The sequence below is a fragment of the Parasteatoda tepidariorum genome, chromosome 12, assembly GCF_982258835.1.
Source record: "Parasteatoda tepidariorum strain Cologne lab strain chromosome 12, Ptep-v5.0, whole genome shotgun sequence".
In the NCBI taxonomy this organism is placed as follows: domain Eukaryota; kingdom Metazoa; phylum Arthropoda; class Arachnida; order Araneae; family Theridiidae; genus Parasteatoda; species Parasteatoda tepidariorum.
The window spans coordinates 32,756,793-32,783,567 of record NC_141766.1 but is presented as its reverse complement, the minus strand read 5'-3'; the positions used below and the strand labels follow the sequence as shown (position 1 = coordinate 32,783,567).

Sequence of the window (26,775 nt, the reverse complement as noted above, 5' to 3'; positions counted from 1 at the left end):
ATTTTATGATCAATCGCTAACGTGCAAAAATATATTAGCGTATTCATGACCTTGCATCAAAAATACCCTATTTTAAATGTTCTTTTCATCAAAAACTTATCTAACATCTTAATCTTCCTATTCACATATGCTATTAAATGGGTAAAAGATCTGTCACGCTATTTGATATACGTCTCTTAATAAATGAATAAATTTTTTGCATGTTCATTTTCGTCTTTGTCAAGATCTAATAACTCCGCTTTCACCATTATTTGTTACTTGATTTTGACACATAGCATTGTTATTTTTATTTTTAATAAGCTTAAAATTATTTCTTTTCTTAAAATTTTTAAGTGTATAAAGAGAAAGCTTTTAAAGTTACAAAATTGGATAAAATGGAGGAAACTATAGTCAAAAGGAACATCGAATGTTACAAGAGAAAACGTTGCTTATTTTAATCAAGATTTTTCGAAGTCTAATTCTAGATTTGTTGTTCTGAAAATAGCAAACGCTTTTTTAGACTAAAAAGAAAAATAATTGATCTAAACATAAGTTATTATCCGTGCTCTCAACTTTCTATTGGCTTCATCTAAGCTTATAACTTTGCATGTAGCGAAACTAAGATATGGACTATATGCTTGATAGAATATATACTAGATAAATATAAACTGGATTTTCTAAAAGTTGAAGTTTTTTCTCAGAAATCAACAAAGAGTGCATTTTTTTTTTGTTTATACACTTTAAATGTGAAATTTTCGTAATAAGATAAAATATATTTTTCAAAAAAATTTATGATGACATTAAATGAAATTTATAATATTTAAAATGAGTGTTTTCACTTGGTTAAGTTTTATTCTTAAAGATCGAGTAATCAAAATTTTTGGTAATAAATCCCATTTCTTGTAATATCGTTGCTCATTTTTCAAAACAAGCCTTTACAAAGCAATCTTATTAAGTTGTTTAAACAGTTTTAGTTCCACTTATAATATTTAATTGTTGCTTCGCTAAAAACAAGTACTACAATGATTAATATTTTTGCGGGTTCTTAAGTCAGTCATAAGACATAAATTAAGTTTGGATAGCATTTCTTTTGTTAAATATATGTTTTTAAAATCCCGTAAATATTATTCTTCAATAATAAATTGTTCAGTGACGAAAAAAGTTTTTTTTCCTTAGAAGATTATGCAAATGTTATGGAAGAAATCTTTTTTTCGTTTTGTCGCTCCAAAAAAATACTAAATTAATTCTTTTCTCTTAATTTGTATGCAAAAAGGAGCTTGTTTGATGTACGGAAACATTTTAATTACATTTTATTACAGTTTCAATTACATTAAAAGCATATAATCAGGGAAAGTTTTATTTAACCTTATTTAAATTGCAGGCATAAAAATAACGTGAAATTACGAGTTAGAAGAAATTAATATTGTTCAAAAAGAGTATTTAGAAATCGAACGTAGCATTTAATATATATGCATTTTATAAATGGACGTAGCATTTAAAAAATATATGTGCTTTTAATAAATAGGCATAGCTTAAAATGCGCATAGAAGAAAACAGAACTTGAAATGTGTGTTTGAAAAAAAGTATATAAGTACAAAATGCGCCAATTTCCAAGTCAATGCTATTCAATTAGCAATTTCCAGTTTTGATCCATACCCGGAATAAAGATATCGATAATAAATTAGTGTTTGAAAAAAAAAAGTACATAAGCACAAAATACGCCTATTTCCAAGTCAATGCTATTCAATTAGCAATTTCCAGTTTTGATCACTTCCCAAATTAAAGATATCGATAATAAATGAGTGTTTGAAAGAAATGGACAGAAGCACAAAATACGCCTATTTCCAAGTCCATGCTATTCAATTAGCAATTTCCAGTTTTGATCACTTCCCAAATTAAAGATATCGATAATAAATGAATCTTTGGAAAAAAATGGACAGAAGCACAAAATACACCTATTTCCAAGTAAATGTTATTCAATTATCAATTTCCAGTTTTGATCCATACCCAATATAAAGATATCGATAATAAATTAGTGCTTCAAAAAAATGGACAGAAACACAAAATACGCCTATTTCCAAGTCAATGCTATTCCATTAGCAATTTCCAGTTTTGATCCATACCCAAGATAAAGATATCGGTAATAAATGAGTGTTGGAAAAAAATGGACAGAAGCACAAAATACGCCTATTTCCAAGTCAATGCTATTCAATTAGCAATTTCCAGTTTTGATCCATACCCATAATAAAGATATCAACAACGAAGATTATTTTTTCTTCTCATTTTCGGTACACAAGAATTTAAAATCAAAAGTTTTTTCTTACAGTTTCAAACACTTTCGCTATTGTTAATTGCTATACCCACAAAAAAGAATTCTGGTAAAAATACCGTACTGTATGGTAATGGCATTTCCGGTAAAGAAAACCAAACTTCCGTAAATATTTTCCCCCTTATTTGTTAGAATATTTTTAATCTTGCTTATTTAAATTTAACCAAATAAATGAGAATCATGCCATGCTCTAATGTGTCATGATAAAATTACTGAATTTAACATTTTCCAAATTTTATCACGTATTATGAAACCGAATTTAATTGTTAATCTAACTAAAACCATTACCAAAGCGCTTCGGTAAAAATTATTGAACTTTTTGTTTGAAATTGAAAAAAAATATATGTATATAGACCAGAAGAATGGAAAATATTTCCCAATATTTTTTTTTGATTTTTCGTCAGAACCCATAGTTTTGCTAAGCTTAAATCTTTCCAGCTTTAGTTAAATTTAACCAAATAGCTGGAATTTATATCACGCTCTAATATAACATGATAAAATTACTGAATTTAACAACATTTTCTAAATTTTATCGCATATTACAAAACCGCATTTTATTGTTAATTTTACCCAAACGATTATTAAAGCGCTTCGGTAAAAATTATTGAGCTTTTTGATTGAAATTAAAAAAAAAGTATATGTATACAAACCAGAAGAAGGGAAAATATTCCCCAACATTTGTTAGGATATTCGTCTAAACCCATATTTTTGCTGAGCGTAAATTTTCAAATCTTGCATTTCTGCAAGTGACATAATTGCAATTTCTAAATTGCAATTCTGTAGTCAGCAGTAGGGAAACGATCTATTGCATGAACCATGTAATAAGAATATTGCTCTGCGTGCAATTGCCTAATCGAGAAATATTGAGTCTTGAAACGTAGGGGGGAGGGGGAATCTAAACTAGAAACAGGGAAAATATTTTCCCCTTATTCGTTAGAATTTTCGTCTAAACCCATCTTTTTGCTGAGCGTATATAAGATTTCAATCTTCAAATCTTTCCCGTTTCCTCAAAGCTCAAATAGCTCATCTAGATATTTTGCTCCAGTTTTTTCCCGCTTTTCATTTCACTTCTTTTCGGTGTTGTTATTTTTTTCGCCTTGCCCACATTTATTTTACCTTTTTTTTTCCTTACTTATTTAGCCGATATTCTAGAATTTCTTGCTGTCACAATGATTTCCCAGATTTCGGAAGACCAAAACAGCTCAAGATAGACTTATATACAGTGGGAAAAAATATCATAAAAAATAAACAGAAATGCCAAAAAGATTCTCCAGAAAACGAAACCTTTTATTTTACGTCTCAAAGTTTTTATCGTTCTTTTTTTGTTTTTCAGTTTTGAGTGCTTTGCATATATTTTATCCGTCATATTTTTAACGGATTTTGTTTTGAAGAATTCTATGGATTTAATTTCAAAAATTTATTTGTTTCCAGATTTTACTGTTGTTAGTTTATCTTTTGCTTACATTCAAATAATATAGAAGTGAACTTAAGAATTTTTACTTTTTATCAATTAAGTAAAAAATATCAATATTTTTGATTTTTTAAACTATTCTCATCCCAAAACAGGGATTTCTGAACATATTCATGTAACAAGAGTTTCCTTAACTAGTCATTTAATGCATCCATGTACTATTTCATTCAGGGTGATCCGTACTAACCGCCTTTAATATGCATGTTTAGAATCCTTGATAAAAATATCAAAAAAATTTATGCATTTTAGGTGTCAGAAATAAAAAATAGAAAAAGCCATCGAAGTAAGCCATATCACTCTCGAGTATGGCGGCATAAAAAATATTAAAACAGTATATTTGTTGGTCTAACTTAAAGGCATTTCTAATAATTAAATTTCAGTTCCTTTCCGTGTCCTCCAGCAATCAAAGAGGTTTTGACGTCCTGAGCTCTATTTATCTCAATATTGATTCGTTGGATTTCGATAGCGTTTTTATTTTTTCCCCGCTTAAATATTTGCCTTCCCTAATGTTCATACTTTTCTTAATTCTTGACAAAATTTCTAACAATATACAATGAGGGTGGTAATTACAAAACACCCTGTATAATATAAATTTAAAAACAAAATTTCTTCGTTGTTTTCCTTCTTTAGTTTTTGTTAGTTTGTATATGCTTCTTTTGTATGCTTTTTTACTGTGAATTATTCATAGAATAAATCTAAGCAATTTTTTAAACCGAAATTTTTTTAAACTCTGTATTACTACCATACATTCCTGCATTACAAAACATTAATTAAAAGGTATATAATTTCTTAAATAGATTTTTATTTAACCGTTAATTAATCACCTCATTATTTTTATTTACTGTTATCAGTTTTTTATAAACAATTATAAACTAAACATTTTATTAAAGAGAATTATATGCTATTAAATGCAGATTGAGAAATAAGTTCGTTTAAATTGTATTTTAATTTAGCATACAACATTGCCAAAAACTCTTAAATCAATCATCAAATAATTTAACATAGAATAATGATGTACGTCAAAGATATTTTAGAATACATCACAAGTCTTATTACACTATTATAAACATCCAAATTCCACCGGACAATCTTGTAATTCATAGATTTGAGAGAAATACAGATGATGAGATGTCCAAAAGACCTTTGGGCCAGATTCAATTGCTATCACATTTCACAGCCCTCAATATTACTGATACATAGATTTGATTGCCATCCTAAAGTTATCCAAGAGAATTATAGCTCACTCAGCAGTTTCTCCTAATATCACACCAAATTACATTCGTAATATCAAGACACGTGCGTTGATGTATCAAGTATGCACATATATATATAAGGATCGGTAGTTGATACTCCATTGGGACACCCGAGGTGGATGATGATTGTAGTAGAAACGTTCCCCAGATTGTTGTTATCAGTGCTATTCCGAAAATGGTGTCGTGAAATGATTGTATTGTGTTGTATTCGAAGACGGTGGATTAGCCACAGATTAGTTCATCTTTTATAAATGAAGCAAAAAATCTTAAATGAATTATTTCATCTATGTATTGTAAGAACGGGATTTTTTTTTAATTTTATTTGTTTTTTTTGTTTTGCTTTTTTTTTGTTTGTTTTTTTGTAATTTAATTTCAAATATAGTATTATACTCTTAGTTGAATAGTTGCATTTAGCCAAAAGAAATTAGCCATATTTTATAATTTGTCATAGCCATATGTATTGACCATATTTTATAATTAAGATCTAATATTATGCTTTCATTATACTTTTTCATTCTATTTTTTGTTTTTCTAATTCAAAATTCAGTTTTTATTTTTTTTTAATTTTTTTTATTATTATTTTTATTTTTTTTATTTGATTGCCATCGTAAAGTCATCCAAGAGAATTATAGCTCACCCAACAGTTTCTCCTAGTATCACACCAAATTACATTCGTAATATCAAGACACGTGCGTTGATGTATCAAGTATGCACATATATATAAGGATCGGTAGTTGATACTCCACTGGGACACTCGAGGTGGATGATGATTGCAGAAACGTTCCCCAGATTGTTGTTATCCGAAAATTGTGTCGTGAAATGATTGTATTGTGTTGTATTCGAAGATGGTAGATTAGCCACAGATTAGTTCATCTTTTACGAATGAAGCAAAACTCTTGAATAAAAAATATTTTATCTATATATTGCAGAAAAGGATTTTTTTTTTAGTAATTCAATTTAAATATAGTATTATATGCGTAGTTGCATGGTTACACTCAGCCTACGGAAATTATATTAACTATATTTTGTCATTTTAAGTGCAAAAAAAACTAAATATAATATTATTTTTATACAAAAAGATTAGCTTGCAATTTTATTTATTTATTAGCATAATTTCAAACATAGTACTTAAATGACTATACCTCAGCGACTATAACTCTATAATGTTTTCTATGATGTTTAGATACACACACAATCTTTTAAAATCTGATATTATGTTTACATTATACTTTTTCATTCTAGTTTTATACCTTTTTAATTCAAAAATTAATTTTTTTTATTTGACTGTCATCTTTATGTTACCCAAGAGAATTATAGCTCAACCAGCAGTTTCTCCTAATATCAAACCAAATTACATTTGCATTATCAAGACAAGTTAAATAGTTGCCTTTAGCCAAAGGAAATTAGCCATATTTTATAATTAAAATCTAATATTATGTTTACATTATACATTTTCATTGTAGCTTTGTATTTTTTTAATTGAGAACTCAATTTTTATTTTTATTTTATTTCTTTTGATTTTAATTATTATTATTTTTATTCATTTTTTATTTGTTTGTCACATGTGTTGATGTATCAAGTATCCACATATAAGGATCGGTAGTTGATACCCTATTGGAATAACCGAGGTGGATGAGGAGTATTGAAACGTTCTAAAGGTTGTTGTTATCAGTGCTATTTCGATAATGGTGACATGAAATGTTTGTATTGTGTTCTCGAATTTGAGGATGGTAGATTGTGATCAAATTATTTCATCTTTTATGAATGAAGCAAAAATCTCGAATGAATTATTTAATCCATGTATTGTAAAAAGCGAAATTTATATTTATTATTCTTGTAATTTAGTTTTAAATATAGTATTAGACGCTTAGTTAAATAGTTGCATTTAGACAAAAGAAATTAGCCATATTCTATAATTTTAGGTCCAAAATAATTATTTTTATGCAACAAGGGTAGGTTAAAAATTTTTATTCATTGATTAGCACAATTTTAAATATAGTGTTATAGAAGTATATTAATGACTATACCCCAACGACTGCAAGTTTAGAAAGTTTTCTATAATGTTTAGATACAAAACACAAACGCAAACAACAGAACACTACAAAAACAAAATGCTGCATTAAAGAGCCTGAACAAAGCTAGAATGAATAAAAAAAGACAAAAACAAATATTACAGTAAAAGTTAGAAAATGAGATTTTTTTTTAAAGATCCCTGCATGCCTTTAATCAATCTTTAAGGAAACAAGCTTTGCTTTTTAATGTTTCTATTAAGTTCAAAAAGGGATTAATTAGTCAATTTTTCTAAGCTAACCAAATAAAAATGAAAATGCAACGTTTGCCGTGAAGTTGTCTGCTATTTGGAGTAATTTTAACTGAAAAAACTAAACACACGTTTCAAGCATAAAAATTAACTAAATTCAGGAACACAAAAATTCAAAAATGTCACTAATATAGTAATAGGGTAAACCTTTAGAAAATAAAGAAAATTTCTTCTTATTTCAAGCCAAAAATATTTAACTAATTGATTCGAGAAAGTTCTAGACCTAGCTCTTAAGTACCCCTAAATAATTTTTAAATAACTAATTCGTTAGATAATAAAATGGCGCATGAAATTTATAAAAGAGTGGAAGGCATATGGTCTTTATGGACCTCTTAGGACAAATTAAGTAAATTAAAAGCACAGTCGCTAATAGCGTAATAAACTAGATTTATGATTTTTACCATAAAAATAGGAGTCGCAGACAAGTATAAAAATTTTATTTTTCTAATAACATAATACATTTCATTAACTTAAAGTAATTTTTTGACTTTCTTATTTTAGTGTTATATTTTACATTTAATTAATTCTTTTTTCGTTATTTTAGCATATTTTTGTTTTCAGATTAAGCTGGTTAAAATAAAGTCTGAATTTGTTTTTGACAGTCAATGATTTATTATTGCAGCATTTTTATTTATTTTTTTTTTTGGAATAGTAGAGTGCTATTTTACTATAAAAACTTTTTCTGTAAATATATCTTCTCACTGAGATGGATAAAAATTAGAACTCTGTTTCATTCAATTATTATTTCTACTATTATTTATTAAGCTTTGAGCAAAAGTTAAAAATCTTTGGACACACCACACTGTAAAAGGATTTTTAGTAAAATTCATTTAAAAAATACTCTTCACTTAGTATTAAGTATAAAAGTGAATTTCAGGATAAAATTTTTTAAAATACTCTAAATACTCGTTTAGGTTTCGTATAATGTTTCCAAATACTTGTACATTTAAATAACTTTAAGAGAAAGCTATTTAATTTCTCGATATTAAAGTTTAAAATGAAAACAAATTAATTTGTTTGTTTAAAGAATATATAACATTAGTATTAGTTTTTATATGGTAGTAAATAATAATTATCGGATAGGTGCCAAATTATTTATGTCTTGTTATTATTTTTTTAATAACATATTTAATCACGTACGTTCCGTGCGTCATGTGCAAAATAATAAGTACATAAATAAGCAAAATAATAAGTAATTTACAATATGTATTTTGTAAATACATATTGGATGAGCCGTGATGACTCATGGGATAGAGCGTTCGCCTTCCATTGAGGTGAACCGGGTTCGAATCCCAATCGATACGACTTCCGCATCCGCAGTTCAGACGTAAAAATATCCTCACTGGTAGACGAATCGTGAATTTGAGTCCCCTTGCCGCCAGGTTAACCATGGAAGGTTTCTGTAGTTTTACTCTCCATGTAACTCAAATGTAGGTTAGTTGCATCAAAAACTCCTCCTCGAAGACAAATCTCTCTCAATACTTGATCCAGGAGTTCCCTTGTCATCTGTATTGGGTTTAAGATTACGAGTCTACGGAGTTGACCACTAGCAATCGTAAACCTGAAACATTGGGTCTGCTGTTCACAACAATGGTTACAAAATATAAAATCAAAAAATACATTTTGGATAGTTTTAGAAACATTATATACTTTAACCAGATAATAATAATTGAAAAACCTTCAATTTTAATACACTAAACATATACATGAGTTAGAATTATATACAATTATTACAAAAAAATGTAATTGAAATGAACTAAATCAACTGCTTTTTATAATCATTTTAATTTATAAACAATTAATTAATATTCAGTAAATCCAGAAAATATCCAATATAGCAGAAGCAGTAGCAAAAATTTAATATTATATACAGTTAAATCTATGTTTTAAAAGAACAAACCAATTTTAACAAAATTAACATAAGTAATACCTTGCAAATCATTTAAAATAAATTGATGTTAAATACGATGTCCAATTGGCAATGTGACAACCGATTCAATGATCTTTCATGATATATATAAGTTGAAAGTAATAAAATCTTCTTTTTTAAAATAAGTTTTAATAGTACTCTCTATTTTAATTATCTTAAATCCCCTATAACGAAAAATACGGCTTTAAAATTCCATTGTTACCTTTCAAATCACAATTTAAACTAGTATTTGCTCTATCCTTCCTTTTAAAGCTTAAAGCGAATAATTTAACTAATGACTCGGAAAAATTATTTCGCCAAACACAGAAAAGTGATGACCATACAATGCCAAGAACTAAGATGAATGCTTGTTCCTAATGACACATCATTAAGCAAGTTAAGACTCTTTTGACTCAAAAATAGTTGGTGGTGAACAGAACTCCACAGGAACTTTTGCTCTAGTATTAATTGAATTCGATATAGATTGGTGTAGACTGCATTTGGAATATAAATGAGTAAATTTAGTGAGATTTTAAAGTGATTAAAAGTTAATTTAGATATTTAAGGTTAACTAGTATGAAATAAATCTACAATAATCTGCTTTTTGGAAATCATTAATTGTATATTAGTACAAGTGGAGAAACAAGTATTATATACACAACTATTAATTTCTTTTTAAAATTGTATTCAGTATAAATATCTGGTTATTAATTAAATATTTTAAATGACTGTATTTGGAATATAAATGATTAAATTTAGTGAAATTTCACAGTAAATGTTTAAGTTAAGAATGGTTAAGTGAAATGTTTAAAGTTAACTAGCACATTAAACCGATTTTTGGAAATCATTAATTATAATTAGTACAAGTAGAGAAACAGGTATTATATACACAACTATTAATTTTTTTTAAAAATTGTATTCAGTATAAATATCTGTTTATTAATTGAGTATTTTAAATGACTGCATTTGGAATATAAATGAGTAAATTTAGTGAGATTTTAAAGTGATAAAAAGTTAATTTAGATATTTAAGGTTAACTAGTAGGAAATAAATCTACAATTATCTGCTTTTTGGAAATTATTAATTGTATATTAGTACAAGTAGAGAAACAGGTATTATATACACAACTATTAATTTCTTTTTAAAATTGTATTCAGTATAAATATCATGGAATATTTTGAATGATTGTATTTAGATTATAAATGAGTAAATTTAGTGAGATTTCAAAGTGAATAAAAGTTAATTGAAGTGTTTAAAGTTAACTAGTACATTAAACTGGTTTTTGGAAATCATTAATTATATAATAGTACAAGTAGAGAAACAGGTATTGTATAACAAAACTATTAATTTATTTTTAAAATTGTTCTCTCGATAAAACTAATGTTATTACTAGAATATTTTAGTTGATTGTATTTAGAATTTCAGTGGGTAAATTTATTGAAATTTCAAAATGATTAAAAGGAAATGTCTAAAGCTAACTAATATGAAACAAAACTACATTAACTGCTTTTTGGAAATGATGAATTGTCTAATAGTTCAAACAGTACAGTGCATCTATTAATAAAATTTTATTCAGTCTTAAACTGATGCTATTAATAGAATATTTTAGTTGATTGTATTTAGAATTTCAGTGAGAAAATGTATTGCAATTTCAAAATGATAAAAAGTAATTGAAATGTTTCTACATTAAACTGCTCTTTGGAAATGATGAATAATCTAATAGTTCAAATAGTACAGTGCTTCTATTTATAAAATTTTATTCAGTCTGAAACTGATGTTATTAATAGAATAGTTCAATTCATTGTATTTAAAATTTCAATGAGTAAATTTATTGAAATTTTAAAGTGATTAAAAAGAATTGAAATGTTTAAATCGAACTAGCATGAAATAGTACATTTAACTGCTTTTTGAAAATAAATTATCCAATAATACAAGTAGTACTGTGCAATCTATTTATAAAATTTTATTCAGCCTGAAACCAATGTTATTAATTTAATATTTTAATTTATTTACTTCTAAATGCGAAATATCTTGGTTATATTACTGACGGTTAATAATAAATTTATTTATCCTTGTTTGGAAAATAATCATAAAATTTTAATTTTATTGTTTATTTTTCAGTATTAACTATTAATAATATTTTTTAAACATTTTAAATGTTTAGATTCTAACCCAATATCATTACAATTAAATTTTTTTCTAAAATTTCAGCATTCCATATGTCATGAAATATTTTTTGCATTATGTTTTAAATCATTCGAAAGAAAATGTTTTGGTCGATTTGTCGATCCATGCTTTTTTGTTCAATTTAATTTATGTCAGTTCTCAAATAATTAAAATGGAATGTCAAGTTTTACTTTCTTGTTCTTAAAATTACAACTAAAACATGCAAATTGAGTTTGATCTTTCTTCAAATATATTTTTAAAGTTTTTCTAAGTTGTGCCAGCAATGGCGAAAGGGGGTAAATGTTCCTTCTCCCCGCAGAAAAATACTTCAATTTAATTAAAAATTAACAAAATGTGTGCGTGAATTTCAATTTCACCCCATCATTGGGGTGCTTTAACTCTCCTATTTTTGAAAACATGTGTTCCCCCCTGTATCTAATTTTGTCTTGAAAATGAGAAATGTTTAAAAACAACATATAATTTGATTCAATTTCTCAAGTACAATTTTTTTTTTGTAAATGAACACAAAATTTTACTCAGTATATCGAATATATAATTTAATTAATAGTTTGACACAGCTCTTCGTTAACCACACTGTAAGAAATAATTGTAAAATCTACAGGAAAAACAAAAAAAAATTTTTCAGCAAAAATTTTTTACAGATGAATGCAGATTTTTTTTTTTTTTTTGTTTTTACTCGTTACCCGCCCGTTGCAAACAATTAAGGCTTTTTTTATTTTTTTATTTTCACAGACTTTTTCCGTATATTTTAAGGTTTCAAGCTCTTTTTCGCAAAACAGTTTTTCTCTGTTTTTCACTCTAATCATAAACGAATTAAAACTGTAAATTTAAATTCTCGTTTCTGCCTTTCTATTTTACTAACAGTAAAAATAACAATATTTCTTTTCTCAATTCATTTTACGATTATTTTCTATACTTTCTCTTACTTTTCAGAAATGATTTTATTGTTTTGAATTCCATTTAAATAAAATTATGATTCGATTTCATAGTAAGATTGATACTCTGATTATTATCTACCTTTAGATATAATTTTTCGGTAAGTTAAATTACCAAACATTTTTATAAGGATGGGCCATTATAATTTTATACGTTTTTACACTTAAATATGTTTCATTAAATAAGATTCTTAAGTTAAAGACAATTTAAGATTTTTCTTCAAAATTGAACGCTAGATATGACGCGACTCAGAGGACAGAGCACTAGCCTCCCGATGAGTTGACCTGGGTTTGAATAGACATAGTTATTTTATAGATTCTTTGTTTGTTAGCATAACCATTTTTTTAATATTTTATTCGTTTAAATAACAGAGTTAATTAAATCAGCATCATTTATCTGCTTAAAAAACAAGCGTCCATTTTCAAATAATAGCATTTTTCTGGGAAATAAACGGTTTAATACTTGAACTCCAGCAGACAGTTTTTTTTCTGCATTTTTTTTTTTTTTTACAGTGTATGCATTTTAAACGTAAAAGATTTCAATTTTTAATTTCAATGTTTTTTATTAAATACTTCATTTTCCATTAAAAAAACAATATATATAAAAAGTCGATTACTTTAATTGAACCTACATGTAAGGTATTCGATATTTTATTTAAAAAAAAAACGCTTGAAAGTTAGTATTTAGAAAAGAATTATTAAAATTTCTTTATTTAAATCAACAATTTGCATGGTTATTGTTAATCCGTTTTAAAACTCTAGATGGTTAATATTTTTGGTATATTGAAAATAGCTATAAAATAATTAAGGTTAATACCTGAAAATTTATTAAATAACAATCACAAATTGTTTCAAATTTAGAGAAAAAAATCAAGATTAAAACCTTTTTATAAAATACGAAAAAATCAAAAAAAAAAAATTTTTATCAAATATGATTAAAAATCACATTTTCATAGCTGAAATAAAATGTTCATTATTTTCTGAATTCTATTAAAAGCAAGATAGAATAAAATATTATTCATTGACGAAAACCGGTTTGACATTATTAACGTAAATATTTGAAAGATATATAGCTATAGTCACAAAATAAAATAAAAAATACTTATTTGTATTCATGGTCAACACGTGGAAAAAATAAACAATATAAAATAATCAACAAACATCAATATCCGAAAATAAAAAAGTAAATGAGACAGTTATTTATGAGACATTCTTTTTGTTTATGGGTAATTGATTTGAGCCCTAAACTTAATTTCAAATAAAAACATTCTACTCCTTCCTAGAAAGCAACCCTTTCCTAACAACAATGGAAAATACCAAGCAGATATTGTTTAACTTTCGTTTAATTTCATTTCCAAAGCCATCGATAGTCCATAGAAACAATTGAATAAATCACGATAATACCCCGCTCATTGTCAGAATAAATGATAACAGTCTACCCTGGGTGCTTTACTCAAGTTTGTCGCCTTTGAAGTGTGACCACATGAGGGAACAAAACTAGACGTCACTGACCTGAGTTTGTGGTGTGAGAAAAGACAAAACCTATCCCTGATGACCTGGTCTGATTGACACCAAAGATTAAGCAGCGGCTTCCTCTTTGGGCTAGTACAATGAAGAGTCCATTCCTTGCTGACAATCCCCAACTCTCAGAGCATTGATCCCAAAAGACTTAAAGCCACCGCTATAAGACAAAGCCTGTTTTCGGACATTCTCGGACATAGAGAGTTAGAAGCTAACTTTACTGTGTCCTTTCATGCAAATAATACAGTTTTGTTAAAGATGCAACAGTTTCGTGGGATTATTGGAATATTTCTTTGTCTCTATATCCTTGATGATATCAAGGTAATATGTACCGGTTTTTGTTTTAGAAGATGTTGTAAAAGATACAGGAGAAATGTTTCAATGATTCGGGAGTTTTTTAATTTATTTTTAAAAATTAGTTTTAATTTACTATTTCTGTTCTAAAATTAATATTAGCGTATCAACTTAATATGTGTCGGTTTTAGTTTTCGAAGATGTGTAATTTAGGCAGGCGAAATTACGTTTGAATAATACAGTAGTTTTTAAATCAATTTTAAAAATTAGTTTAAAATTTTTTACTTCTGTTCTAAAATTAATATTAACTTATCAAAATAATAATACCGGTTTTCGTTTTTGGTAAAAAAGATGCAGGAGAAATTATGTTTGAGTGATTTCGCAGTTTTTAATTTAGTTTTAAAAATTAGTTTAAAATTGCTTCTTCTGTACTGAAAGAATTAATATTAAGTTGTTTTATATACCTTAAACATTAAAAATAAAACTTTTATTTTTAATGTTTGAGGTATATCACACATTTTAATCCTATCTTTAAAAATTATTTCGCTTCCATATCTCTTAAAGTCATATTTTATTTGAGTTTCATATTTTAATAGGTTTTATACAGTGCTTGAGTAAATATTTATCTTATTACCTACATAAAATTTAATTAAGGATTTTTATTAATTTTTATACAAGTTTTAACGTGTTTCAAAATTTCAAATATTTCAGTATCATCAGTACATCATAATCAGTATTAGGTGCAATTATTAGTTATTAACACAATTATGATAATAAAATTACCAGTGAATAATTAATAACTACTAAATAATCACTAGTATCAATTTGTTTTAGTAACATTAACTTAATATGCTTATTACTATTGTCAAATCTGATTTTTAAATAATTCAGATAATTGTAATCTTGATTCGTCTTAAGTATTTCAAATTATCACGAATTATTAACAAATGCAGCTATTATTAAATAAACAATAAGTAGATAATTAATTATACTATGATTATTAAGTTATTCTTAACTGCTTCTTACCATTCTTTTTTTTTAAATTGAAATATCTAAATGATATGTTGGTACTTAAAAATGATCTCACCTTTACTATAAATATTTGTAAATACTAATCCTTATAACTATTTTCTTTTACTTTTTTTGCTTTGTTACAAATTATACCATATATGTTTCATAAAAAACTGCCTAAAATTGCTGCCCTCAAGCTATTTGTCATATTTGAAAAATATGAAATGAAAAAAAGAGGTCAATACAAGAAAATATGTGAAATAATATTTTTATATATTTTATAACTGGCGTTTAAGTTTACGACTCTCAGTATTCAATTCCGTAGCCCTGTAATTTTGTACCCACCCAGAAGACAACAGAACTCCTCAAGCATTGCTACAAACTATTCTTCGTAGAGACTTTTGATGCAACTAACCCACATTTGTGTTACTCGACGGAGAGGAAAACTACGAAAACCTCCCTTGGCTAGCCCGACGGCAAAGGGATTCTAAAGCATGATCCGTCTACCACTGAGGATATTTTCGGAGCGGGGAGCCGGAAGAGGAATTTTTATCAACTTGATGTAAAATCATGAGAAAAAATGTATTCGTATAATTGTAGTTACTAATTTTATTATCTTTGCTAAATGTAAATTAATTAATAATAGATAGTAAAACAAACTAGCATTTCTGCTACTTTTTGAAATTGCATAAAATTACTTTTCATTCAAGTTTGAATTTTAAAAGGTGATCTATAAATTAAACATTTTGTGCATTTTTGATGAAATTTGAAAAAACAAATAATAATATTAAAATATATTTTATGTCAATCACTTGTTGAAAAAATGAAAATAATCTCATAATTTTTTTTTTAAATTTTCTTTAAAAATAAGCCCCTGATAAGCATTAATAGGTCGATCTTTGTTATTCCCTGCAACAATTTAAACTGCAAAGAAATATTTGCTACATATTAACTTAATTTTTGTTGAATTTCATTAAATAAGCAAAATAAACAATAATCACTGCATAAATGTCAAATCATGAACAGCGTAAAAATAATCACTCACATTTAATAAACACAACATCAATTAACGAATCTTAGAAAATTAAAATTTTCCCTCGAGCTTTCTGGGTAAATCTTTGACTAGACGGAAATAAAGTTCATTAACTCCATTTTCTCAGTTTCAATTCGCGATCCAACCATTTAGATAATGGAATTTAATTCTAATAAGTTGCTCTTCAAAACCTCTCCACTCTTCTATTTTCATAAATTCAAGCGAAACATCGCTTTTCTTTTTTTCATGAAACTCCTTCCCCAATTATTTAATTATAAATCCCTTTCTTTACAGAGTAACCTATCGTGGTTGGTTCGATTTCCCTAATCATAGTGGTAGGGAAAATAAATTTTGCGAAGTTAGTTCATGTAGACATTTTCGTTTGACATTAGCTCTAAAATGATATGATTTTCTTTTTTTTGGGAAATTGTCCGAACCTAGGGAAAATTGACAGAAAAAATTAATTTTTTTAAGTTATTTCAGTGTTGCGTTTGACAGTAGTCATAAAATGGCATGATTTCCTTTATTTCATTTAAAAAAAGTTATTTGCATTAATTTATTTTTAATCTACTACGTGGAATAATTTTCAGTTAGATGTGTTAAATAATAATCAATTAATTAATTTCAGTTTTTTCAAGAGAAAAAAAAGTAAGTATTCGATCAAAAAACTCATTTCATATTATTGTATAAGTAGTTTTATACAAAAATTCTAAAATAATCCTAATAGAAAACACATTATAAACGTAAATATGCGAATAAAAATTATTATATTAGCATTAATTGAAAATAAAAGTTAAACCATTTGAAATGTCATAGGACTGCTACGCAAGCTTACTTTTACGCTATACTTTTTTTAACAACTTTCTTACACAGAGGAAAAAATATGGTGATATTACATTACTGTATGGTGATGATATTTCTGGCAGAATGGACTGGTAATAAAAAGCAAAATATACGGTATTCAAACCATTAATTTGGTAATTTTTCCATTCATATGGTAAAGGTTTACCGGAAATTTTGGTTTTCAAGATTATAGTTAAAATTACCAAATTTAACCAAATAAATGGTTTTTATGGTATCATGTTAAAATTACCACATTTACCAAATTTTTTCGCATTAAATAAAACTATATTTTATTGTTAATTTTGCCGAAATTATTACCAAAGCGTGTTGGTAAAAATTACCGAGCTTTTTGGTGTTTCCATAAAACCTGAAAAACGGTACATTTCACCATATTCTGGTAGTTTTGACTATACTTCTTTCCTCAGGTTACTTTGAATATTTGTGTATTTCCTTATTTTGTTGTGAGTTGAAAATTAAAAATACTGCCACTGAATCTGACAAGTGAACTTCTACATAACAAATATTATTTTTAGATAAAAACAATGTAAAAGAAAATAAGTTTTTCTAATCATATCTTGACTCTCAATCAAATCTCGATAATTTAAATCTTAATTCTGTCGCAAGAACTAAATATTTTGACTTATTCTTAATAAAACTAACAAATTTTATTACGAAGCAGTAGTCATTTTTTTGTTTTGAAAATTATTCTCGAGAATTACTTTTCCTGCCTTAACTAATACTTAAATATACCAAACGATAAAACTAAATACCCAAACTTCTAATAAATGTGCTAACAACCGTGAATTTTTAAGCCAAGTCACGATATTTTGCGGTACTCAAAATTCAATATTCACTTGAATAATCATTTTTGCAACATTTTCTACCGATGTGCATGAAAGACACAGGATATGCTTATGTTTCTTTGTTTGTCTTGAGCAATAGAAAGATTACGAAATTCTTTTTAGTGGGTTCCTCCTCCTTCACGCATGGTTTATAAAATCAACAAACTGTATAAAAAAGCGTTATTAGGAAGAAGACACAATTCTACTTTTACAAACTAGATATAAATAATTACATTTTGTCGTCCTTAGAATAAAAAAAATCACAGTTTGGGAAAAATGTTAGTATTAGGTGCGTCATACAATTTTAGTCATACTCTGTGTTTTTAAGACACCACCCTTAGCCACCAAGGAGTTTATTTTTAAGACACTGCCTTTAGTGTACATTTCTGACTAAAATGCTTTCTTATTGTATGTTTACATTTTTACTCATTTGAATAATCATTTGCAGCCTCCATAGTGGAGGTGGAAAATTATTATTTGAATGAAAAAGTAATAAAATAGGACGAACTATTCTATATTGAAAGTAGAATTATCGAGAAAAAAAAATTTGAAGTTGAATTCGATGCAGATGTTTGCCTTTCTCGTTTGCATTTTAAAAAGATACTTTTTATTTATTGTTAGTAAGGGAGGAAGAAATAATAATAAAAATAAACCTTCTTTGATGCAGAAAAAAAACTGAACTATTTTTTCTGAAACCATTGAAATGTAAGATTTAAACTGCGATTATAGCATACTTAGCTTGTTTTACTAATTACATAGAAGATTTAATAAGATTTAATAATAAGATTTCATAATTATATAATAAGATTTAATAATTACATAAAAAAATTAAATATTGGTATATTCTGTTAAATAATGATATTTTATTATATTTAATAACCGTCGTTAAACAGCTAACCCACTTTTTGGGTTTAATATTCAACTCCGCAGCCTTATAATTTTGAACCAAATCCAAAAGACAAGGGAACTCCTGGATCAAGTATTGGGAGAAATTTGTCTTCGTGGAGGACTTTTTGATGGATCTAACCCGCATTTGCGTTACATGGTGAGGAAAACCACGAAGACCTCCCACGGTTAGCCTCATCGCTAAGGGACTCTACCTCATGATCAGAATACCACTGAGGATATTTTACGTCAGCAGTGTGGTCGGTGCCAGCCAGATGTGGAATTTGTATCGACCAGCCATACCTGTGAATTGAACCTGGTCACCTCATTGGAAGGCGAACACTCTATCCCTTGAGCCATTGCGGCTCAAATTTACAAGTTTAAAAATGTGATAAGAAACTGGGGGGTGCGTATATTTTGCGACTAACTTCTTGGGGAGTTAGGGAACGTGGTCAAGCTTAAAATGGCATAAGAACCCATGCCCTGAAATATCGTCATACGCCGCTAGGGATGCTTCCTTATTATGACCTGTTTAGAAGCACACAAAGAAACAATTTATAATTGGGAAGCGTCTTTAGACAACATTTTCGGTACTTCTTATTTTATTAAGGCGAAAAAGATCGTTGCGGCTAGTTCTTATCATCCAGCTTAATATTTTTTAAAAGGATGTACACTGGTTGTAAAATGCTTTTTAATCAGCGTTTATCTTGGCTAAGCTATATAAATTCTTTTTAAATTTGAAAAATACATTATTATTTTTTTCAAAATCTATAATTTTTTGTTTAGGTCCTCCACGTTTGCTACCAGATGCAATTGATCTGGAAAGAGTGGTTCCGGAAGGAAGCATGGTACAACTTCCTTGTCCAGTTGTAGCCGATCCAGACACACTATTTTTTGAATGGTACAGAGATCGAGAGCCTCTGGACGCTTTTGCGGACGAAAGATATCGTGTTTTAAGTAATGGTGTTCTTAAAATCAAATCAGTTGTACCAGATGATACAGGACTCTATGTTTGCAGAGCAATCAATGGTTTTGGAAAAACTGCTGTCAATGTCACTCTTATAGTTTTAGGTAAGTAATTCTTAATCAGTATTTTTATTCGACAAAAAAATTCTCTATTTGTCGGGTGAATTATGTGACACGTCAACTGTTGATTTCCTACGAAAAGATGAATTAAAAATATCGCTTTTGTATGATTTATCTGATGAAAAAAACCTCTTGTTTATTTACAGTGTCTGCTATTTTTTAACAATAATTGGTAAATGCAAAAATATAAAAGTTTACTGGAAAAAATGGAAAAATTTACTGGATATCTGTTCTTAATAACACGTGATAAAATCACGCGCAATCAAAATATCTTAGGACAGAATGGCCTGCGTACAAAATATCGTTAGGCAAAATCTCATACGACATAATATACAGCAAATTATCGTTAGACAAAATCTTACGTTAATAAAATATCGTTGGATCAAATCTCTTGCTATTTAAATTTCGTTCTAACGCAATCAAAATATCACTATACAGATTTTTCTACGGAATATGAAATTGGTTTCTGTGTGGACAGGATCTCATATAAACAAAACATCAATAGTATTTAGATATGATATTTATTGCGAAATTTCACCTCTGCAAGATTTTGTCCAACATGTAGAAGATAAATAACAAAGTAGCCACTATAGCTACAGATATCAAATTTAATGCAATAAGATGCTTCATTAATCAAATAATATTTCGAGAAAAAAATTTTCTTTCTAAATTTACAGTAATAAATACCTTTAACTTCATTTTCGAAAAGTAAAAAAACTGAAGGAATTGTAGCCTAAATTGCTTTTGTAAAATTTAAATATCAGCTGCAATGACAACAATGTTAACACCACGATTTATGCTTATTTATATGCCCTTTCTGTGAAACCTTAAACGCTTTTTTGCGAAACGCTATTTAGCATTGAACAAGTGAGTGAAATATTATTTTAATATTAAATTATCTTTGTGTTTATTAACGGTTCAACAACAATACATTATTGTTATAGAACCGTTTATAAACAAAATATCCAACTGACCCTTAGGAAAATTTGCCATAGGTTTGCCATAAAAAAATGCCATAGGATATTCCTATGGGGTTTTGCCTATGGTAAAATTTTGCCATACACTTTTGCCATATACGTATGGCAAAATTTTGCCATACATGTATGGCAAAAGTGTAGGGCAAAATTTTGCCATAGGCAAAACCCCATAGGAATATCCTATGACATTTTTTTATATGGCAAATTTTTGCCATACATGTATGGCAAAATTTTGCCATAGGCAAAACCCCATAGGAATATCCTATGGCATTTTTTGTATGGTAAAATTTTGCTATAGGCAAAACCCCATAGGAACATCCTATGGCATTTTTTTATATGGTAAAATTTAGCCATACATGTATGGCAAATTTTGCCATAGGCAAAACCCCATAAGAATATGCTATGGCATTTTTTTATATGGCAAATTTTTGCCATAAAACTAAGATGTGCTACAGTTTATGAAGAAATATTTTTCCATGGGCTATGGTGCACCTTTGCCATACAGCTATGGCAACATTTCTCGTTGATATTTTACCATACATCAAAAAATAATTACTTACAAGAATCTTTCGCAATGGATATGCAAAACTTAATGATTGTAGAATAAATATATATCCAGAAAGTCTTTTTCAAAATTTCTTTGATAAACTTCCCCTGTTTTACTTGCAGAATCCTTTTTGAATGCTGTTCTTATTCAAATAAATTTCAAACGGTTAATACTAATCGTTAGAAAATGGGTCCGGTGGTCGGAGCGAGTGGGGAAAATATTGGTTATGTTGATTAGGTACAAAATATATTGAGTACAGGCAACCAATATTTGTTAAAGCTGTAAAAAACCAGAAAATAGAAAGTGGGTCCGGAGGTCGGAGCGAGTATAAAAAGCGTTAATTTGATTGATTGGTATCATAATTAGTTAGATAAGCGTCAAATATTAAAGGAACCTAAGAGAAAGCGAAGTAAAATAATGGTCCGATGGTCGGAGCGAGTATGAAAATTTTTTAAATTTTGATATGTGATACTAAGCTAAAAATTAAACAGACTACTAAAACAATAAAATACTATGAAAACTCAAAAGATAAAGAGTGGGGCCGGTGGTCGAAGCGAAATTAGTTTAAAATAGACCAAACGGGACAAAAGCCGAATATGTAACTGTGCAACCAGTGGTGGCAAGTGAACAAAATTTTATCTTTAAAAAAGATGGTATTAGACTATGAAAAGCTAAGAATAGAAAACAGGCTAAATTAGTTGATCCCCTATTAGAGAGGGACATAAAACTCAGAAAATTTATGTTGAGTTGTGTTAAGCACAGTTAGAAAAGAGAACGCAATAAAGAAACATTGGTAAATACAAAACTTGTTTAAGACATGATTAAAATAGGTAAAATTAGTAATTGCTATTGACAAATTGACACTTGGTCAGGGATAGTAAATAAAAATTAATTGGGTATAGGGAATCGCTATGACGAAAAAGTTGTAAGCTTAAGGAAAGATTAAATTGTTAAAAAGCATTTTTAGTAACAGCAATAAATGATTTGGCCAGGGACTGTCCCGTTAATGATATTGAAGCAAAAAAGTTGTCAAACAGTAATCCAGCAAATCTAGTTAAGTGATGACCCTAAGTTATGTGTAAATATGCAACAGAACATTGTACAAATATATGTGGATACTTAAGAAATATTAGTTGTAAGATAGTAAAACACAGAGACATGATAAATAGACAATTTAATGGCAAGCAAAAATTAAACACCAAATAGAAATATAAAGCCCTAACATATGTAAGATAATGTAAAAAAGCATTGCAAGAACCCAAGTGGAAGTAAAATCAAAAACTAATGAGAATGTAAACACAGACTTTGATATTGATATATGACAGCAATAAAATAAAATTGTCACCGAACAAGTTAAAAGAATTAAAAAAAATTTAATTATTAAAGAAATGATGGATATGGCTTAATGATAAGTACTTAACTGCGTTTTTCATCATGAGATTGTTTACAAATTGCTATGGGGAATAGAACACCATTAATATTGGAAAAGTGATGTGACTTTAAAAATTTATATAAAATCAGAGGAAGGGGATAAAATAAAAAGGAAGATGTCGTTTAATCAGAAATAGTTGGGAAAAAGAAATATAAAAATATAAACTGGAAGATATTAATTAAAGTTGTAACGCATCAAGCTATATTAAGAAACAGTTCTATGTTTTATTTAAAAAACGTTTATTTCACACCACAACACATACATTAACAAATATAAAGTACCCGTAACGGGATAGTGAAAAGATCATAAAACAACAAGAAAAACCCGTAACGGGATATAATGAAACTCACCCGTAGCGGGATAGATAAAATATTATAAAACAAACTAGATAAAGTGCCCGTAACGGGATATATGAGAACCTAAATTCCACACAAAACTAATTCTAAAAAATCAACAACTCTCAGGTGTTCTAATTTTATCGTCTGCTTTTATTTTTTTAAATTTATCTCTTTATATGCTTATTTTATTTTATTTATGCTTTTGCCAGCCCGTTATTTTTTTAATATTTTTACTTTTATTCATGCTTTTGCAAACCAATTATCTTTCTTATATTTTCAGACTTTTATAAAGTGTACCAAGTCAGCGTTAACAAACGGCAAAATTTAACATAGCGAAAACCTATACCCAATCACTACATATTTTGAAAAGATACAAATTTTAATACAAATAATAAAAGTACCAGACCACCGGAAATTAGAAACTTAATAAATTCAGATAGATAATCACATAGGCGTTTGCAAAAAAATGTTTTTGACCAAGAATGAGATCGAAAAAATATTAAAATAAGTAGCCAAAGTTAGCAAAAGATTCCACTTGTAGTGGATGACACGTTAAAATGGCGGTCTGATACTCTAAGCCTAAATCAATGGAACATCGAACTTCAAACACTCAAAAATGAGAAAATTGGCCATCCGGAGGCAAGAAAAGACTCACCTGGAATGCCTTGTGGGATTACAAGTTGAATTTAATTAACTTCGGGGTGAAAAAAATGGATATTTCTTTCTTTTAGAAGATGTTTTTGAGGACTCCATAGGAGTTGTTGTTTCGTTGGTGGGGATATAGATCAGCTTTTCCCTATGGTATACTACCATACAAATCTTGATGGTTACCATTGGCCTATGGTATACTGCCATACAAATTTCTATGGTTGCCATAGGCCAATGGTGATGTGCCATACAAATCCTTATGGTTTCCATTGGCGTATGGTATACTACCATAGAAATCCTTATGGTTACCATTGCTCTATGGTATACTGCCATACAAATTTCTATGGTTGCCATAGGAGAATGGTGACGTGCCATATAAATGCCATACAGGTCTCTATGGTTACCATTGGGCTATGGTATCTTGCCATACAAATTTCTATGGTAGCCATAGGCTTATGGGGTTTTGCCATACAAATCTCTATGGTAACCATAGGCGTATGGTATCTTGCCATATAAATTTCTATGGTAGCCATAGGCTTATGGGGTTGTGCCATACAAATCTCTATGGTAACCATAGTCGTATGGTATCTTGCCATACAAATTTCTATGGTAACCATAGGTTGCCATAGATTACCATAGGCTTCTCTATGGCAAATTTTCCTAAGGGGACTTAGTTTTTTCTCTACAAGTTCAGGAAACATCTTTGTTCATGACGCATATTTTCAAAAATACAAATTTTTGTAACAGTTTGTGAGCTTTTTCATCAATGAAAACCATAACCCTATAACTATATAGCCATGAAAAATATAATCCATACAAAACATTTATGTTCTATATAATTGTTCTATTCTTTATAATGTGCACTAAATAATCGTTTCGGATCATATAATCACACTGAGCTATAATTATAAAATATAAGTTATTTTATATGGTAATTAATTTTTAAGTATTCTTAAAATGTAAATTTTTTAATTGTGTAGGTCTTATAACACGAAAATTTTATTAACATGTTTATTAATTTACAAGCATTGTCAAAAGATAGATTTTTTGAATTGCGTAGGTCTAGTATAGATTTTCTATAGGTCTAATATTATTTTTGAACTACGTAGGTTTAATATAGATAGGACAACATATATATTTTTGAATTACGTTCACTCTCAGAAATATTAAACTCAAAACTTTTGACGATTCTTCAATGCTTGATCTGTATTTTGTTAATTTTGAGTATCATTTTGTTCCGAAATCACGCGATTTGTGAGGAAACACAAAGTCTCAAATATATGACGAAAATGTTTTCTTTACTTGAAGCTCCATCTCACTACATTGTCGGAGATTTCCAGCTAGAATAAAGAAAATCGAATGAAGACTAGACGATCGAAACTGGAATGACGGTCTGCGTAGTAGTCGAGAATTTAGTCTTTTCCAAAAAGATATCGGGTTCGAATACCACTTCGCGCATGGAAGTAATATTTCTCACTGTGCTATCGTCCTTTTGCTGTTGGTGTGAAGTTGATTTACCTATATGGTGATCAACAATGATACCCATACATTTTTTGAAAACTAAAATAGAATGACGAAAGATTTCTTTTCTTTTGACGAAATCATTTTCTCGAAGAAGTGGCAATAGTTATTTCGTCACTTTGACAAAATGTTCGCTAGCAGCATATGCCAGGTAATGGTTTCGTCAACTAAAAAAAGTTTCGTGAGATTTAAGTATTCATTTTTCATAATGATTTAATTTATCTGCTTATTAATTTACAAGTATTCAAAATACAGAATTAAGAATTGAATAGATCTTCTATAAAAAACTAAAACGGACAGCATGCAATATTTATCTCGGTTTCTGAACGAATGAATAATTTTAAAGAATGATTAATTTTCTAATTTTAAACAGTTTCAAAACAAGTCTCATTTCTAATTAGTTAACAAAAGTGAAATAACTCTTTATTTAAAAACAATCACGTGAAGTAATTACAATAGATTAACTGTTTATGAGCATTGTTTGAAATATTTGTTGCGGAAAAAGAACGAGAAGAGATAATTCATGCAGATAAGACTCCTTTGCATTTTTTATAAAAAAAAAAGTGGAAATAAAGAAAAGTTATTTGAATTTTAAATAAGTTCAAGTTGCGCCATGATTCTTTAGAAAGTTTTAAAAGTTACTGCTTTTGAATAGAAATCATTGAAGCATTCGCTCTTTAACTTTTCTTCATTTTTTTCCATTTCCAAATGCTTTGTTACAATCTATACAACAGCAACTGTTCTTGCCATTTTCTTTCAAATGTTGATTTCTCTGTCTAAATTTTTTTTTCTTGTTGACACTTGTATTCAAACTATTTCATTGATGCTTGCAAAAATCAGCTTTTTAGATTTGCAAAACTTGACTTCTGTTTATATTTAGTTCTTAGAAATAAGTTGTGCGATTTTTTCCCTTTTTTGTGTCCGAAAAATAAACCGAAAAAAAATTATTTCTACTATAAAATAAGAAAAACACTCACTTACCAAAAAATCTACTTTTTTTTCAATAATTCACTTCAATTTACACTCAGGCAAAAAAGTATGGTCAAAATTACTAGAATATAGAAAAATTAAGTGTCTTTCCAGAGATGCCAACTTGCTCCGGACAGAAAATAAATATTTTAAAGTGGTAGTTTATCAATTGGGATTCTTGGATTAATAAATTCAATTTAGTAGATTTCTTTCTACCACTATTCCTAAACAATTCGCAGGTTTATATAATTCACCTCTTTTGAGTAGTTGTGCCATAGCGTGCCTCTCAAAAAAGCAAGCAAAAATGCTCAAATAATTGCAAAATTTAGTTGGTAGTTATTTACCGTTTTTTTAATTATTTTAGCTTGTCCGGAGCAGTTGGCATCTCTGTATTTCTGTCAATTCAATATTCTTGATGGTTCCATCAAAATATTTTGATGGTTTA

The 26,775-nt window shown here is 28.1% G+C and overlaps 1 protein-coding gene across 3 annotated transcripts in view; it reads left to right on the top strand.

Moving 5' to 3' along the window:
* Positions 1–26,775, top strand: part of LOC107440916 (fibroblast growth factor receptor-like 1) — a 286,439-nt gene that overhangs the window by 210,448 nt on the left and 49,216 nt on the right. For all 3 annotated transcript variants that reach the window (XM_087155621.1, XM_016054001.4, XM_016054002.4), the window contains one exon: positions 19,599–19,883. In XM_087155621.1, the coding sequence (XP_087011747.1) occupies positions 19,599–19,883 (285 nt within the window). The remainder of the gene's footprint in view (positions 1–19,598; positions 19,884–26,775) is intronic.